We start from the raw sequence: 15,474 nt of genomic DNA on the forward strand, positions 1-15,474 counted from the left end.
AACGGCCGTCCAGTGCTTCCAGGTTTTCCATGGCGGTCTAGCTTCAATTTGACTCATGATTTCAACTGTGAGAATATAAAAATCCCATGAACTAAGTGTTGGTGATCACACATTAAAAAATAAAAGTGATGAATCATTTGTAAGGGTTGTATGGAGAGAAAAGGTGTATTAACATAAACAATTAGGGTATGAATAACGGATGGAAAATAAAGAAAGATGAACAATATGTTCAGTAATAAAAACAAAGTATCAAATAGATTTGCATCGTATTCTTAATGGACATAAGTTGTGTAGAGTAGATTCTTTTACCATTTGATTACATTATCTCAACACCCTTACATAAACTGTATAACCCAGATCAAAGGACAGTGATTTCATGAACTGGTGGAAACAATGGTTTCCACGTTCCTTAAATCCTTCACCGTATGCTAGTTGTCATGATAAATACCTCCAAACAATTTGCTATCGTAAAAGTCATAGACTTAATTTATAATTCAACGACTTTATGATCTATTCAAAGTTTAGAGAGAGAGAATACCACTTCATTCGCTGCTATACATGATTGTTTCTCACTATCATCCTATCGCTAAATGTAGAACTTCCAAATAATATCCACCATGAGATGACAAAAAGGTGAAAAATAAACTGCGCTTGACATGAGTTAAGATCTGGTTCACAACTTCCTTAAAGTATCCACAGATGATCTTCTTATTATTACCCTAAAGACTTGAAAATGTTATTATGAGCTTATACTGGTATATAGAATAGATGAAATATGGCTGGTAGTGGAATCCGGGACGGGCATTTCGTTTTATTTGGGACTTGTAAGCTTGATGTACCTACAAACTCAGACTATTTCAAATTGAATATGAAACTGGGTTACAACACATAAAAATGTCTATCAAATGTTTGTCCACAAAAAGTTTAAAAAGGTACTTAAAACTGATAACAGTATTTATTTGTGCATTCATTATTATAGATATTCCAACAAGTGTCCCAGTAGTGAGCAAGTAAAATAAATTTATGAAGAAATTTTCTTACACACCATCATGAAAACCAAGTACGTACCCAAACAACATAAAATTATTATTATCATAGATTACCTAGGTTCAGAATTACGACGTCGACCAACGGAATCAAGCTCATCGATGAATATTATAGCTGGTGAATGAGAACGAGCTGCACTGAAAAGCTGTCGTAATCGAAGAGCACCAAGTCCACCGACAACCTCTACAAATTGTGGTCCAGCCATTGAAAAGAATGGTACTTCCGCTTCATTGGCCAATGCTTTAACCTAAATGGTAAAATATTTCAGTTTATAGCTAATTATCATTAACAATAAAATTTTTAATGTTTTCACAATATATTGCTCAAGCTTGGGATAAGGTAATAATGCATGGGGTCAAAAAGAGAATTAGTAGGAAAAAATTGGTTGGATGAATCGATCATAGTCGTACTGGTACTTTACACCATACAATATTCACAGATAACAAGAAAGAGACATTCTTTAAATAATTACTAATTTAAGAGTAATCTGAGGATTATATCGCTGACAGAGAAGGAAGTTCTCTACCGAAAATTTGTGAGTAGAAATAGATAGAATGGAAGATCTGTGCTAAATTTTTGTGTTCTTACATTCAAAAATGATGAATGCAATAAATCCTATAACATGGTTATGAAATTCTCAGAAATATTAAATTCACCAAAAAACAATATTACATTTATACACCTGATACAGGAATTTTAAAAAATCAAATTATTTCACATATATTTTAAAATTAATGGAACAACTGAAGCATGTTGTAAGAACATTTTGTCAAATTTAAAAAAACGGAATATAACACATACAAGCAAAGTTTTTCCAGTTCCCGGTGGACCAAGTAGAAGTGCCCCCTTTGGTAACTTAGCACCTAACGCTTGATACTTTTGAGGATTTTTTAGATAAGAAACAAACTCCATAACTTCTTGTTTACATGCATGAAGACCAGCGACGTCCTAAAATAGTTATGAAAATGGAAATAAAATATCAGGAACTAAATATATGTTTACGATAATAAGGCTGCAAAAACCTGAAAAACAATTATTATGCTACGTTGAACTAATTCTTCGTACATTATTTTATTGTGTAGGCGTACTCACCACAGACTGACCACAGCTGGAGTAGCAATGAAAACTAGGGAAGACTGGACAGCTGTTCCGTTTTAGTATGGGACCCTTCATCCGTGATTACTAGGGATTGAAACCAGAACCTTCAGGTCTTGTGGCGAGCACTTAATTATTAGAACCTCTACATTGGAGTTTAGTGACAGACATCTCCAGTTCCCTTGGTGAAATCGTGAATAAGAACCGTCGAAGTGTCTCGCACTAGGATGAAACAGTTGTGAAGTGATTCGTGAATTTTAATGATACCTCAATTGCGCAAAGCCCATAGAATCAAGCTGAGTTCAGGAAACGTAGAGAAAAACGAACATAAAACTTTTCACAGTTGATCACAGCTAGATCACCACCGAAAACCTCGAAGCGCTGGAATGTGGATTTAACTATAAAAATACTACAATCTCTACAAATCCTCATGCTGATAAACCTTAAATGTGAAGTAAGAGCTGGTACAGTCGTGTATTAATGTGAGTCACCAAAAAAATGCAAAATGTATACAATATGTAAAATGTATGTACTCGAGCATCCTGTACTACTAACACTCAACAAAACACAAATCCAGATAAAATATAGATATAGTTCTGATAAATTTCATTTCATGTGATATGATATACTATTGTAATATATTTCGAACATTCTGGTCATGTTCCAATGAATTTCGTTTTTTCATTGCATTATCGGAACTTACCAAAAGGATTAACTTTTAAATTTTGGCAAAAAGCATACAAAATGACAGTCGTTTACTTACATTACACAAATCGATTCTGAGCTTCACTTATACTTCACTGAGACTGCTTAGAATATTTTATACTATGAAGAACAACAATGACGGATAGTGATTAGCTACATTCATGGTCATTAAATATCGAAATGTAACTCCATTACTGAAAACAAGTTTATGTACTCAGCTCTGAGTTACTGCTAAAGCGTGAAGCTTAAAAACAGTTCATGTAGTGAAATTCAAACCTGCAACCTATTGCGTTTAAAGTAGCATTATAAATACTGTCACTATCCTCAATCATACGTTCACTTAACCGCTTAAGAAATTCACTTTACAAACAAGAAAGAATACCACTATCTGTAGGCATAAACCATACCGAGTACAAAAAAACCGTAAAAACAAAAACTGAATTAATTGTCGATACAACTAAGCCACAGCCTCAACGTGGGAAAAAAATTATTCAATGAAATATTCTTCAGGAATATTAGTCCAAATTTATTTAATGATGAAAACTGGCTTTTTACCAGTAACGCTTTTTCTTAAGGTTAGAATTTTTAAGGATATACTCATCACCTAAACAAACTGCATTTACATATTTTGACCTATGGCTATCCATTATACACCACCCAGAGAATATGCAGAAGTGAGTTTCAGCTGAACATTGATTTAACTTTTCTTTTAAAAATATATAAACGATTTTCTAGCTTTTTTCACCTTCGTAATTCAATATATTCTCAACATTCGTCTCTTGATTCTTACATAGCTACTGTAATACTGACCTTTATTCAAAATATTTTGTTATTCCCTTTTTATATATAATGCAATATAGCAACTATTTGATCCTCCGAATAATTACTTTGATTATTATAATCCTCTTTATTTGAACTACTCAATGCTATTTTATAGCCACTGTGACATTATATAATTGGTAATTTACACTACTACTCGATGAGCATTATTTCATTGTTGTGAATTATATATATATATATATATATATATATATATATATACAAAGAGAGAGAGAGGGCCACGTTGGAAAATAAATTGGAAAGAATTTTTGTTTGCTCTATTTGTTCCTTTTACTAAATTTTGAAATGGGGGTTTTCAATATACTGGAATGTATAGCCATCACCAAGGCTACGAAGTACCACCTAAAATTAGATCAACATTATGGCATTTCGATTATCTTGTGATTCACAACTTCTAAATAATGACTTACCACTCCTAAATATAGTTTTTGACTAGTCTGTATGCTGTTAATGTTGTGCATTATCTTGAGTCTTGTCTGTTCATAAATCCTCACCAAAGAAAAATTTAGGCTATATTTTATAGAGGCTATTGATGATATTATTAAAATACTTGTCAAACAAGTCAAAAAAGCCATGTTCTTGCGACGAAACTAGTAGTTTATTTAAAACCTCGCAAATGTATCAACCGTCTTGCTACTCATCTGTATGTAAACATTGTTGAGTATCGCTATTGCCTCTGTATACCTGTGTATCGAATTTGGACAAGAGCTTCACATGACCTATCAAGTAGCTGGAAGTGCATCGGGTAATTAAGTACAATTCACTGGAAAATCTCACATGGTAACTGTGTTACCTCAAGAGCTAATCTCCTCCCAAATATTATATATGTAATTTGTCTAGAAAGACTAGCACCCTTTGCCTCGTAATCAGAAATCGACGCCATACTGAAACAGGGACAACAACAATGTGTTTCCATACTAATATCTTATTTTGCCTGAAACTACCTAATTGTTGCCACTAAAATTTTCAACAGCATGACAATTCCCCTTTACATTCTCTGTTTTCCCTTAAACTATGAGATTAAAGTTGTTTTATATCTTTCTTTATTCCTGTTTTTCACTAGTGAAGACATAAGTACGAGTAACTTTCGGGATCTATTAATGGACTATTATTGTATATATATTCTTATTGTACAACTATTCAGTGATTAGATTTAATCTATATATATTCATCTTATTATAAGCTTCATTTCGGCTTATGGATTATTATTATACGATTTACTGTCCCTAAATTATATTCAGTTTATTGATTACTGTCTCCCACGTTCACAGCCACATTTGGCTTGATCTTGTACGAATATTATTTTCTATTTTATGGTGTGATGAGGTCTGTCTATCTGGTATATAAACCAGGTATGCTTGAAATAAATGATTCGCATACCAGAAGCTGTAATTGGTGTTTTGAACTCAATTGGAAGAGCTAGGCGGATAAAGGACCAATAAGGACGCTAGGCTGCTCATACCGGTAGAAACGTCATTGATTTAACACAGGACTAAGATTGGGAAAGTCGTATTTCGATTAGTGAATAAATCACGTGATAAAAGCCGGACATAAAATCATAACACTTCCTGTACTATATCCTTATATACAATCTTTCCTTTATATATTACCACCACTAAATTAACTACTATGAATTCGGTGTTCATTTTGTTGTGCTAATGAGGTATGGCAACTTGAACAGATGCATATATGTGCCTGGTCCTACGTTGCTGCTCACTGACTGGGTGACAGTTCCCTTTAGTTCTCACGCATCTAACGAACCGTACCACTACTCATCCCCAGTTCCCGACTAATTTCTCGCCATTCAGAGTGCTGAAAGTCGCCTTTCAAAGGTCAGCGTAGTAGGTGTATATCTACAAGTGGAATTTGACCATACTATTACAGGGAGGAAACGCAAACAGAAATGGATTACAAAAGACTAGACATAAGAATTCACTTGATTTCCATGTCCTGCAAACTGTTCGGGCATTTGTTTATTTTAATTAAACCTCATGTTGTAGCATCTACAAACGAGGTAAATTGAATACTCGATTCATAGTTGTACGGAACCTGTTAAACTACTAGATCCCTCTAACTGAAGAATTGGGGTGAATGGGATTTAATTAATCGACAAATGTCTATACAGTGAACTACAACAACACAACAAAGGGTCATTAGATGTCATACTTGACCTGAATGTGTTTAGCAAAATGTTTAACATCAAGAAAACCAATTTTTTAAAAAACACTAAACGGACGACGCTTAGCATTCAAATGAAAAACAATTATAGACATTTACTATGCTATCCATCACCTGGTTTCGTATACTTAATAAAGTGAAGCATTAAAATAAAATGTAAAACTAGGAAAATAAAGCTATCTGATTACAAATGACACAAGCAACTGAACTATTTCAGTTACGTAGGTCATGTGATGGCCGAAAAACAAGTGGAAACTTATTTAAAATAAAATATACCTTAAATTTTACAGTGGATGTTGTAGGTCTAATTGTAGTGATACCAGTAACAGGATCCCAGTGAAAGGGTGGACGAAAAGAAAACCGGTTGTTTTCAGAATCAAAACTTGAGCCAGATGTTTTCGGTGGCTTAGAATTATCATGATACCTTGGGATATCTGTGGACTTTCCCAAAATACCGCTATTAGCTGCTTTCCCTAAGTTGATTTTTTGAGAAAACATTCTTCTCATTGAAAATGCAAACAATCCACAAGATATAAGTAGAAGACCAGCGCACAATTTCGAATTCCATCTTTGCGCGAACGTATTCAAAGGTCTAAAAATAAGTTTGAAAACGCAGAAAAGGGTTTTCAGGAAGCTTGTTATTTATATGAAAGTGGTCAGTAAGTGTACAACGAAAAAAACCCAACGATACAATGAATACTTGGATTTTTATTTACATTATTTCAAGACCAATTGGTGGTCACAATTAGGCACTCAGTAATATGATTTAAATTTTGTGAAACAGTATTTTCAGCATATACAGAATTGTGATGACGTGAAAATGTGACCTCGTTAAATTTTAGGAATGTTTTAAAACACTCGCTACTAACTTCGGTTTTCTACAGTTACGTCATCACTTTCGGGTTATTGGTCAGTCATTGCATTTTAACTCGACATGACGAAATTGGTACTAGTCAGTATCAGTTCTGGGCATATTACATTCAAACAACAACCAGAACTAGTACAAAAATAAAACAAGTGTTTATATAGGAATTGGGTAGGTAACTCTTAGCATACATAAAGTTAACTGATGAAGCGAACAACTACATGGCCACGTTCACAAGCGTTGACTGGATCTGTCAGATTAACGAAATTATTTTGTCCGTGAAAGTGTGAAGCTTATTCGTTATGGGTATTATTTCCTAACATTGAACATACCCGATAACATCACAAGATGTGTCATAAGAAATGTAAGGCAACTCGAGCTAATGTACGTACGTACTAAGTTCTACGTTGTGACTGACTGACTATTAAAGGTCATTGTGCACCAAAGGATACTTTCCTCTATACAATGATGAGTATCATATACCTACAACTAACTCGCTCCCTCAAATTATTGTCTATGTTTTATTCTGAATATTTGATTGAGTAATTTAGTAAGTCCGTACAACAAGTATAGATAGAGAGTTATATATAAGCATTCACTTGGTTGGTAAACCATATACTTTTAAAATCCTCAGAAATTTACTTACAAATCAGACATTTGGACTGGGATACGATCATGTTCTTCAATGCCCCACGTATCCTCTAAGGATTGTAAATTTTTCAGAAATTCATTTACAGTTATTGAGTCCTTCAAAATCAACTACAGAAAGTTTTGGATGATAATTAAAAAGTGAGAGTATGATAAAGTAGGGAGGAAATATTTTAAAAATATCTAAGAGTTTTCAAGTAACAAACATTTTCCCGACTCTATACTAATGAGTAACAAGACTACCTGGATCAGATCAGCACAAATCAAGTTGAACAAATAATAGTGTCCCACTCCTCTAGCTCTCTTTGAACAGAAACTCATAACAGGAATAAATCAGTCAATCTTACTGCTAACAAAAATCAAAAGCATAGATTCTGTTAATATAGACCATTCGCGGTTTAGGAGACTGTATATAATTACAAGATAAAAGTGAAAGATAACCTACGAAAGCCGATAACTACAGTATGTTTTGGAATGGAGAAAATCCTTCTTCAAGGAAAATTCAAAAGTCTACTGCCATCTGGCATATAAATATATAACACTTCAACCTAAAATCCAGTATTGCTTACAGAACCCAACTACGACTTGGGACTGAAGTTACTCACATCTGACGCGGTTGGAGTACCTTGAATCAACTACTTCGTGCGAGATTACTGTTAAACCTAAGTTTTACACTTGAACTAGAAAAGGCAAAGATAAACAAAACCCCCGTGACCTGTTAGAATTGGTTATTCCAAGCTTGGTACAAAAAGCGTAGTAAATTTTCCTGAATCATCGGGATATCTGCTAATCAGTATCCTAAACGCTGTAAAATACAAAATCTTCACCTTTTCTTGGTGGTGATGGCGTGAATGTTAAATAAAATATTAGCTTACAGGAAGTTGACCATGTTGATAAGTGAGAATGAATACATCACCAGAAGACGTTATTTGTATCCTTTGAACTTCACCTTTTTCCAACATGGATACGAATATTTTGAAAGTTACTTGAGGTATATGGGGTACATTAGTAATTAACCACCATGCAATTAACAGGAGGGCAAATGAAGCACCACCTGCAGCTAGTGCAAAAATGTCAATATTGTCTGGGTCGTTTTGAGAACGATCACCACTCCAACGGTCACTAGAATAATCTGTCGATCTACATTATTGCACTAGGCGTTTTACTTACTAGCCTTTGTAGAAGATCCCCAATCCCACTTAGATGTTGATTTAAACTACATAATAAAACAATATGAGGAAATATATACCAGACGTGATGAATAATGCCCCTTATGATTAATTATCGGAAATGTACAGTGACATATTCTACGAGAGGATGCTCCAGTAAGGTGCCTCAGAATGCCAAGACGAAGCAGCTGACTCATTGTAACTCAACATTCAAAAGTCCGCAGTCCAAATGGCTATGGTCCCATAGTGGGGATAGCAATCATACCACCAGCATCTAAAGTACTCACCTTCTATGAAAAAGCAGAGTTTCGGATGCTCCCGGACACCTGAAACAGACCATCATAAAGTAACTTTTAATATTCAGTGTTTCTGTGAATTTTTTTTTGATGACTCATACGGAATTAGACACCTCTTTTATACTATCAGCAGCCTAACATCATATGAATGTCAAGACTGCCCAAATGCGCGAAAACAGAGGGAAAGCGATCAACAGAGGGTAATAAAGGATCAACAAGCCGAAAATGCTGGTGCATAGTGACCTGTAGCGGTAAATAAATCCCCGAAATCAATAGCTCTGTAAGTGTTCGACATTCATTCCAATGAAATCACTTAGCTGAAGGCGCTCGATCATGCATCCACACCAGATCACGGGTTAGAACAGCGTGCTCAGCGTCTCCTGCGACCACTAGCCAGTTTGGATCATTCGTTTCCCGATATATTGATAATCTATCAAATATATCTTCCAACTTCCTCGCTTCTGACTTTTGATTTCACTGGGTGGGCGCGATTCAATTATAAAAGATGTTACTAAAAAAGTGTTGTCAAACTACAATACCTGTAGTATTTTCATTGGTGAGCCCGACGTGATCTGGTACACCAATCTATAAACTGTGAGTCTGTTCCTTTTTGGGACTTCATAAATCATTGCTTTACTTTATTTTTTATATATCGTGATATTTTTTTGTATTTTTGGATATTTTTCTCTCGTTCATCCCTTTAGTTAAAATTCGCCATGACAGAACAGACACCTAAGCTACCTAATATCAAGGCTCTTACACCACCATCGTTTCAACTAGTGTCCTTCTGGCCAGACAACATGGAAGCCTGGTTCTGATACGCAGAGGCTAACTTCTATGAGCACATAATGACTGATTCACGCACACAGTTACTCCCGGTTGTAAAGGCACAACCGCACGAATTCAGCACGTACGTCACACCTAATATGTTCACTAGTGATGTTTCGGAACCTTACGAATCTCTTAAACGGTCGATTATGAAACGCAGAGATCCAACCGATCGACGAAAGTTAGATCAACTCTTTAATAATATCGACTTGCAACATGGTTCTGCGACAGACATGTTGCTAAGAGTTAGAGAGGTTATTTGCCAATGATGATGGCCTATTCAGACGAATTTTCTTGTCTAAACTTCCTCAACAGGTGCAATCAGTACTTGTCTCAATTCAAAACAACGTCGTAGACGAGCTGGTTGCATCTGCTGACCGCATCCTCAAAATCACGAAGTCCTCTAGTGCCGACTTTTTTTCAGTCAAAGAAGAGCCTCAAACGACTTAGAATGACATTACCAGAACCATGTCATACACTTAAACGCTACCTTAGATTTCGTAGTGACCGTAAACGGTTACATACCCCACGAAGAGGCACTTCACGTAGGCAATCTGACTCCAGAACACGAGAAACGGGTAACCCTGTTTGGTGCTTGTATCATAATCAGTTTGGATAGTCTTCCAGAAATTGCAGAAAAACTTGAAATTATCCGAAATCGACGATATTCGAAAAACCGCTATAATCACTCCCTTCGGACTCTACGAATTTTTGCGAATGCTTTTCGGCCTATGAAATACTGCCCGAACCTTCCAAATGTTCATCGATGACGTTTTTCGAGGTCTCAACTTCGTACATGCGTGTGTTGATGATTGCTTGATAGCAAGTCTGGACAGAGATTCCCGTCTCCAGCATCTGGACATTGTGCTCGAACCACTGCAAAAGCATGGCATTACTATAAAAATTCAGAAATTCCAAATCGGAACTGACTCCTTAGATTTCCTGGGACCAACTTCCAAGCTCCTCGTTTCTGACTTTTGATTTCACTTGGTGGGCGCGATTCAATTATAGAAGATGTTACTAGCAAAGTGATGTAAAATTACAATACCTGTGGTATCTTCAGACCCAAGAGTACTCGAGATTCATAACAACCGTACTACATCTCGCAGTCCACTTCGGATATAAAAAATGTTCCTGAGAGAGAGAAAAAGCGCGAAGTGTGAGAGGATGTTTTACTCCTAGGCTAGTTTATATACAGAAAGTCGAAAGTATTTACAGTACTTCAGATTGTCTTAGACTTCTGAAAGTTTCTGCAGCGTTTCTAAATATATTAGCAGGAAAGTTAGTCATCTAAACAGAAATGTGACTTCATTTTCTAGGCGTTTCTAAGAAACGTCTTGTGGTATTTTTACTGATTTATAATTCCTTTTGTGCTGTACTGTCCGCTGATTACGAACTACAAATATAATACGTTCATTGAGTTCTACTTGATTTACACTGCACTTTTTATGCAATTCTTGGTTAGCACATTAATTTGAATTTTGATTATTGTACTCTTATTTAAATCTACTTGTATATTGTGTTTCCTAAAGTTTTCAGGACCCCTCTGGTCTTTCATGAGGTATACTTCGTATCTCCTCAACATAAAAAAAATGTAGTTTTATGCCTCTTGTCTCGTACAAATTCTAACGGTTTTCAAGGAATTAACCTTCTTAAACTCGCTCAACTCCAAAAAGAAGACACTGATCTTCAAAAACCCTGAAACTGCGAATCAAACGGATGGAAACAAATAAGAAACAACATCATTTGTGTTGTACGACCTTCAAAGCAGCCATGGTACCATGATGCGACGAAAGGGCAATCCACGTTAGGTGCTGACAGCGAGGTGTGACTTCGAAGTTGGCTGGTTTGCCACATAATTCTCATCTAACTTGGGTAGGCCTCTAATCATTCGACACAGATCATCTAATTTAGTAATCCACAGCTCAATCGTACTGATACATTGTCAGCATATTGCCCTCAATATGTCGCACAAAATTCGACATTCAGGTGTTCGAGCAACCATCATGCCCAGGGCAGAACGGTTTCACAAGCCTGGTGTGAATAAAGATGTGAGGCAGTGAGCACGCTCAGGTCTAAGCTCTCAGAAATCCTGGGTGAATAGACAATACATGTTCTTTAAGCTAATTCTCAACTTCTGACGCTCATTTTGGCTATTTCTATCTTGATTTGGTGGGACCATAGACAGATTCAAATCGATAATCTTAACCGTTGATGTGTTAAATTTGTTTCCACTCGACTGCAATTGACTGATATTTGAGTCAAACGCCCCTTACGATATAATAAACGCGTTCTCATACGTCAAGACCCAATAAGCTGATTAGTTGAAGCATTGTAGGGGAGGTTCTTCGTCGTGAATGCAGAGGCTATAAAGTTTATGGTAGAAAGAGCAGGTTGGAAATCATACCACAGCATTTCGTTGGACAGCACTGACGTTTATTTGTTTCTTCTCCCTGTCATGTGTTTTAACCTTTATTCAGATTTTTTTAACCACACTTTGTGTCTTCCTCGTCCGAGTTTTCCCGACCAACCTTTTGTTCAATGTGTCAACTGTGTGCTTAGTACGTAACACACAATGTGCTAATTTCAGGTTACGAACACCGTCTGCAATAGGTGCAACCTAGAGTAACATCAGAATCGACCGTCTAAAATCAGATCACTTAGATTGAAATTTCTTCTACGCCGAACTTGTTATGGCAGAATCGAACGACACAATTCACACAACCAGGATGCGATACCCTATAAATAACGACCACTATGATACTTTGCTGTTAGTCAATGGTCGATCTGAAACGAAGCGCTCTGGGAGAAGTTTGAGGTTCCAAGAACACTTGAAAAACTACTATCCATTCGAAATAAACAGAAGAAAGGTTGACTATCATATTGCCTGGTGAAAAATGAGCGGATGAAAAGGCCATACTACTTTAAGGGTGACGAATAATAAGATGAACAAACAAAAGTGAGACCATCACAAAGATTCTCATTATTAAGAGCAACCATCAAATGGTTGTATATCAATATTAGTGGTCAGCTAAATAATAAATAATAATTTTAACTGTGTGAAAAACGTTCGTTTACCCTCTATCCATTTGCCTTACAACCGAATAAAGCGTATTTTCCTGAACGTATGACAAAGACTCTACTTTTAACAGACACTGATAAATACTGTAGTTTCCCGAATTCAGTAACGAATTATTATTACTTCAGTCATGTTATATCGCACGTCTATTTCGAACAGCTAGGATGTAACCTATTGAAAGGGATGTTTTCTCGTGTCGGACCCCATATCCAATTGTTTCACTATGTAATCAAGTCAAATATTGTATTCGAAACAACTAGGTGAAAAGTTACGCTATATATTAGTACATTTTCACAGAAAATACCTAGTCGTTACCAGTTCTATTACCTTTACACTTTTAGTCACTCGAAGTTGTCTAACACTAGATTTGTAGGGGATACAGCACTTTTATTTATGATCTTGTTAATTTCCACCCTTCTGAGCGTGCACTGTTTCTCGAACCCTTAAAGATGCCAAGGGCCGCGCATAAGTTATTTTACAAGTTTATTTATCGCTTTTTCCAGTGCTCCACAACCAACCGGTTGATTTGTAAATTCTTACTGAGTTAAAATCAAAAATATGTTTTTGTGCACTTTATTTAAAAACAAGTTGGCTGATGAGAATGCTTATACGTGTGTACATTATCTCTATAAAATCTCAAAACAGACCTTTCTTGCGTAACATTTTTAACTGTCACCTGGTATATAAACGCGCACATACCGGGTTTCTTACTCAAGTTTTGCTTACTCACGTGAGTGTGAGCGCATTTCGACATGCACTTACATTTCCATTTTTTTCCTTCCTCGGAGAAGACGAAAAACCAAATCAAATACGATATTTCTCATTATGTGTCACATTGCCTCGTAGAATAAAAGAAGACGACTAGACGCAGCTGGACATATCAAGCTCGCTTAGTTTAAAATTCTGACTTGTCACCCCTTAGAGCCATCAATAACTTACTACGGAGTGAGTTAGCTATAGTGGTAAGTTAATCCTCCAAAATAAATAGTTCCGCAAGTCTTCAACACTGACGCTCACTTCATTAGTTTTACTGGACATACCCTATCTGGACAGGTTCAGTCCCACATCCTCTCCAGATCGCGATCAGGTACGCCAGTAACTTAGTAGTTCCTTCTAGTAACCTCCGTTTATGCGTATGGATGAGTGGACTACAATTTTGTTGTAGGTCTGTGCCAATGAATGACACAGAAACATCTCCAACGACAAAGATCCAGGTACATATATCTCTTAACGTATGTGGTGATCGGTTTCTCATTTGCCAAATGTAAGTGAAAAACTGCTTCGCGTAGCCGGTCGTTAGAATTTTCTGGAATAGCTAACTTATCCGCCAGTTTCTGAGGTAGCGAGCTTTCGTCATCGCATCAGTGACATAACAAAAGGCTATGTTTACCAGCTACAGTTACAGACTGGAAAGTTTCCCGAAACGTTCTTTGTGTTGGTCGACTTGGAGCTCAGAAAACTGTAGGGTTTTCCGAAAGTACGAGAAGATTTTCCGTACTGATTATGATACCAGCATCAATCAGGGTTATTTGTCATGATCTAGAGGCAGATTTTTTCGTGAAGAAATCCATCGAGGAGTTTGGGATCGTCAACGGTCATAACATATGCGAATGAAACATGTAAGAGTACGACAGGGTTCAGTAACGTCGTTCCGTGTCCTTTAAGGTTTTAATTTGATTGAAGAACCTTGACGTGAGAAGTTTTGGTGATCTTTAGAAACCGGTAGGCGGATAAAGCAAGCTTGTACACAGCCTTGTTTTGAAAGGAGACGAACACTGCCTGCACCAGTTGAGTAAGCTCACACAAGAAAATTTGTCCCAAAATGCTGTGGGACATAAAAGTCGATGATCTCTGCCGAATGATTAGGGTCCTACTCGAATTAGACGGCAATAGTGTGACCAACAGCTGACGTTGAAGGCACACCTCGCGGTCATCATCTAACGTGGATTGCCCCTTCTTCATACCAAGGTACTATGGATGCTTTTAAGGCCGTACAACACAAAGGACGTTATCACAGATATATATTATATAAAGTACGTACAAGCGAAAGTGTGACCATCACCTCATGGACCATTCCATGGCGTACGATTAACCGATGCGCGTTGGTTGTCTTTGACTTTGACAGGGATTGATGATCTGCTCTATATTCAGTGACTCAACTGCCGGGTGATTTGTCTAGGGCTCAGCGACATTTCACTGGCCCTACATGGCCGTCATCTAAATTCCATTGGCATATTACCTCCCTCATTTTTAGCAACATGCCAATTGCTGAGCGATGTTGCGGATTGATATTATTGCGGATTTGATCTAACCATTGTCAATCGGTTAGATCTCAGCTTTAAGAATAACTTTGTTTGAGTTTCGTAAAGTTCCGTGATATCACTACTGAAGATACTGTGTGTGACGTACCTGTTGATATCGTGCGATAGTGCCTTCACTACCGCGAGTAGTTCTGCACGTGGGGCGGTTACGTCGTGCTCGTGATAATCATCTGCGTAGCGGAATCAAGCTTCTCTGTTGCCGGGCCAAAATGAGGGTGACGAGTCTTGATCTTAAATAATTTAGGGGTCTGTTATGTCATTATAAACATAAAGTATGGCGATGAACTAGAAAAATATACCGAAAAATATGAACAAATATCATATGTAAAAATAGATTTAAAATATGATATATAAAGTTGTAGGAGATGTGAAGCACGGCGTCCTCACTCGTGATCTGGTGCGG

The 15,474-nt window shown here is 36.7% G+C and overlaps 1 protein-coding gene across 1 annotated transcript in view; it reads right to left on the reverse strand.

Annotated features, from left to right (window-relative positions):
* The window catches only part of Smp_018620 (paraplegin (M41 family)), a gene marked incomplete at its 5' end in the record, with an annotated part of 26,993 nt that extends 18,653 nt beyond the window's left edge, over window positions 1-8,340 (reverse strand). Inside the window, 5 exons of the mRNA XM_018798914.1 lie at window positions 1,104-1,294; window positions 1,849-1,995; window positions 6,142-6,457; window positions 7,377-7,489; window positions 8,254-8,340. Coding sequence (XP_018650756.1) covers window positions 1,104-1,294; window positions 1,849-1,995; window positions 6,142-6,457; window positions 7,377-7,489; window positions 8,254-8,340 — 854 coding nt within the window. The remainder of the gene's footprint in view (window positions 1-1,103; window positions 1,295-1,848; window positions 1,996-6,141; window positions 6,458-7,376; window positions 7,490-8,253) is intronic.
* Window positions 8,341-15,474: the final 7,134 nt, after the last annotated feature.

Source organism: Schistosoma mansoni, chromosome 3 (genome assembly GCF_000237925.1).
Source record: "Schistosoma mansoni strain Puerto Rico chromosome 3, complete genome".
NCBI classification, from domain to species: Eukaryota; Metazoa; Platyhelminthes; class Trematoda; order Strigeidida; family Schistosomatidae; genus Schistosoma; species Schistosoma mansoni.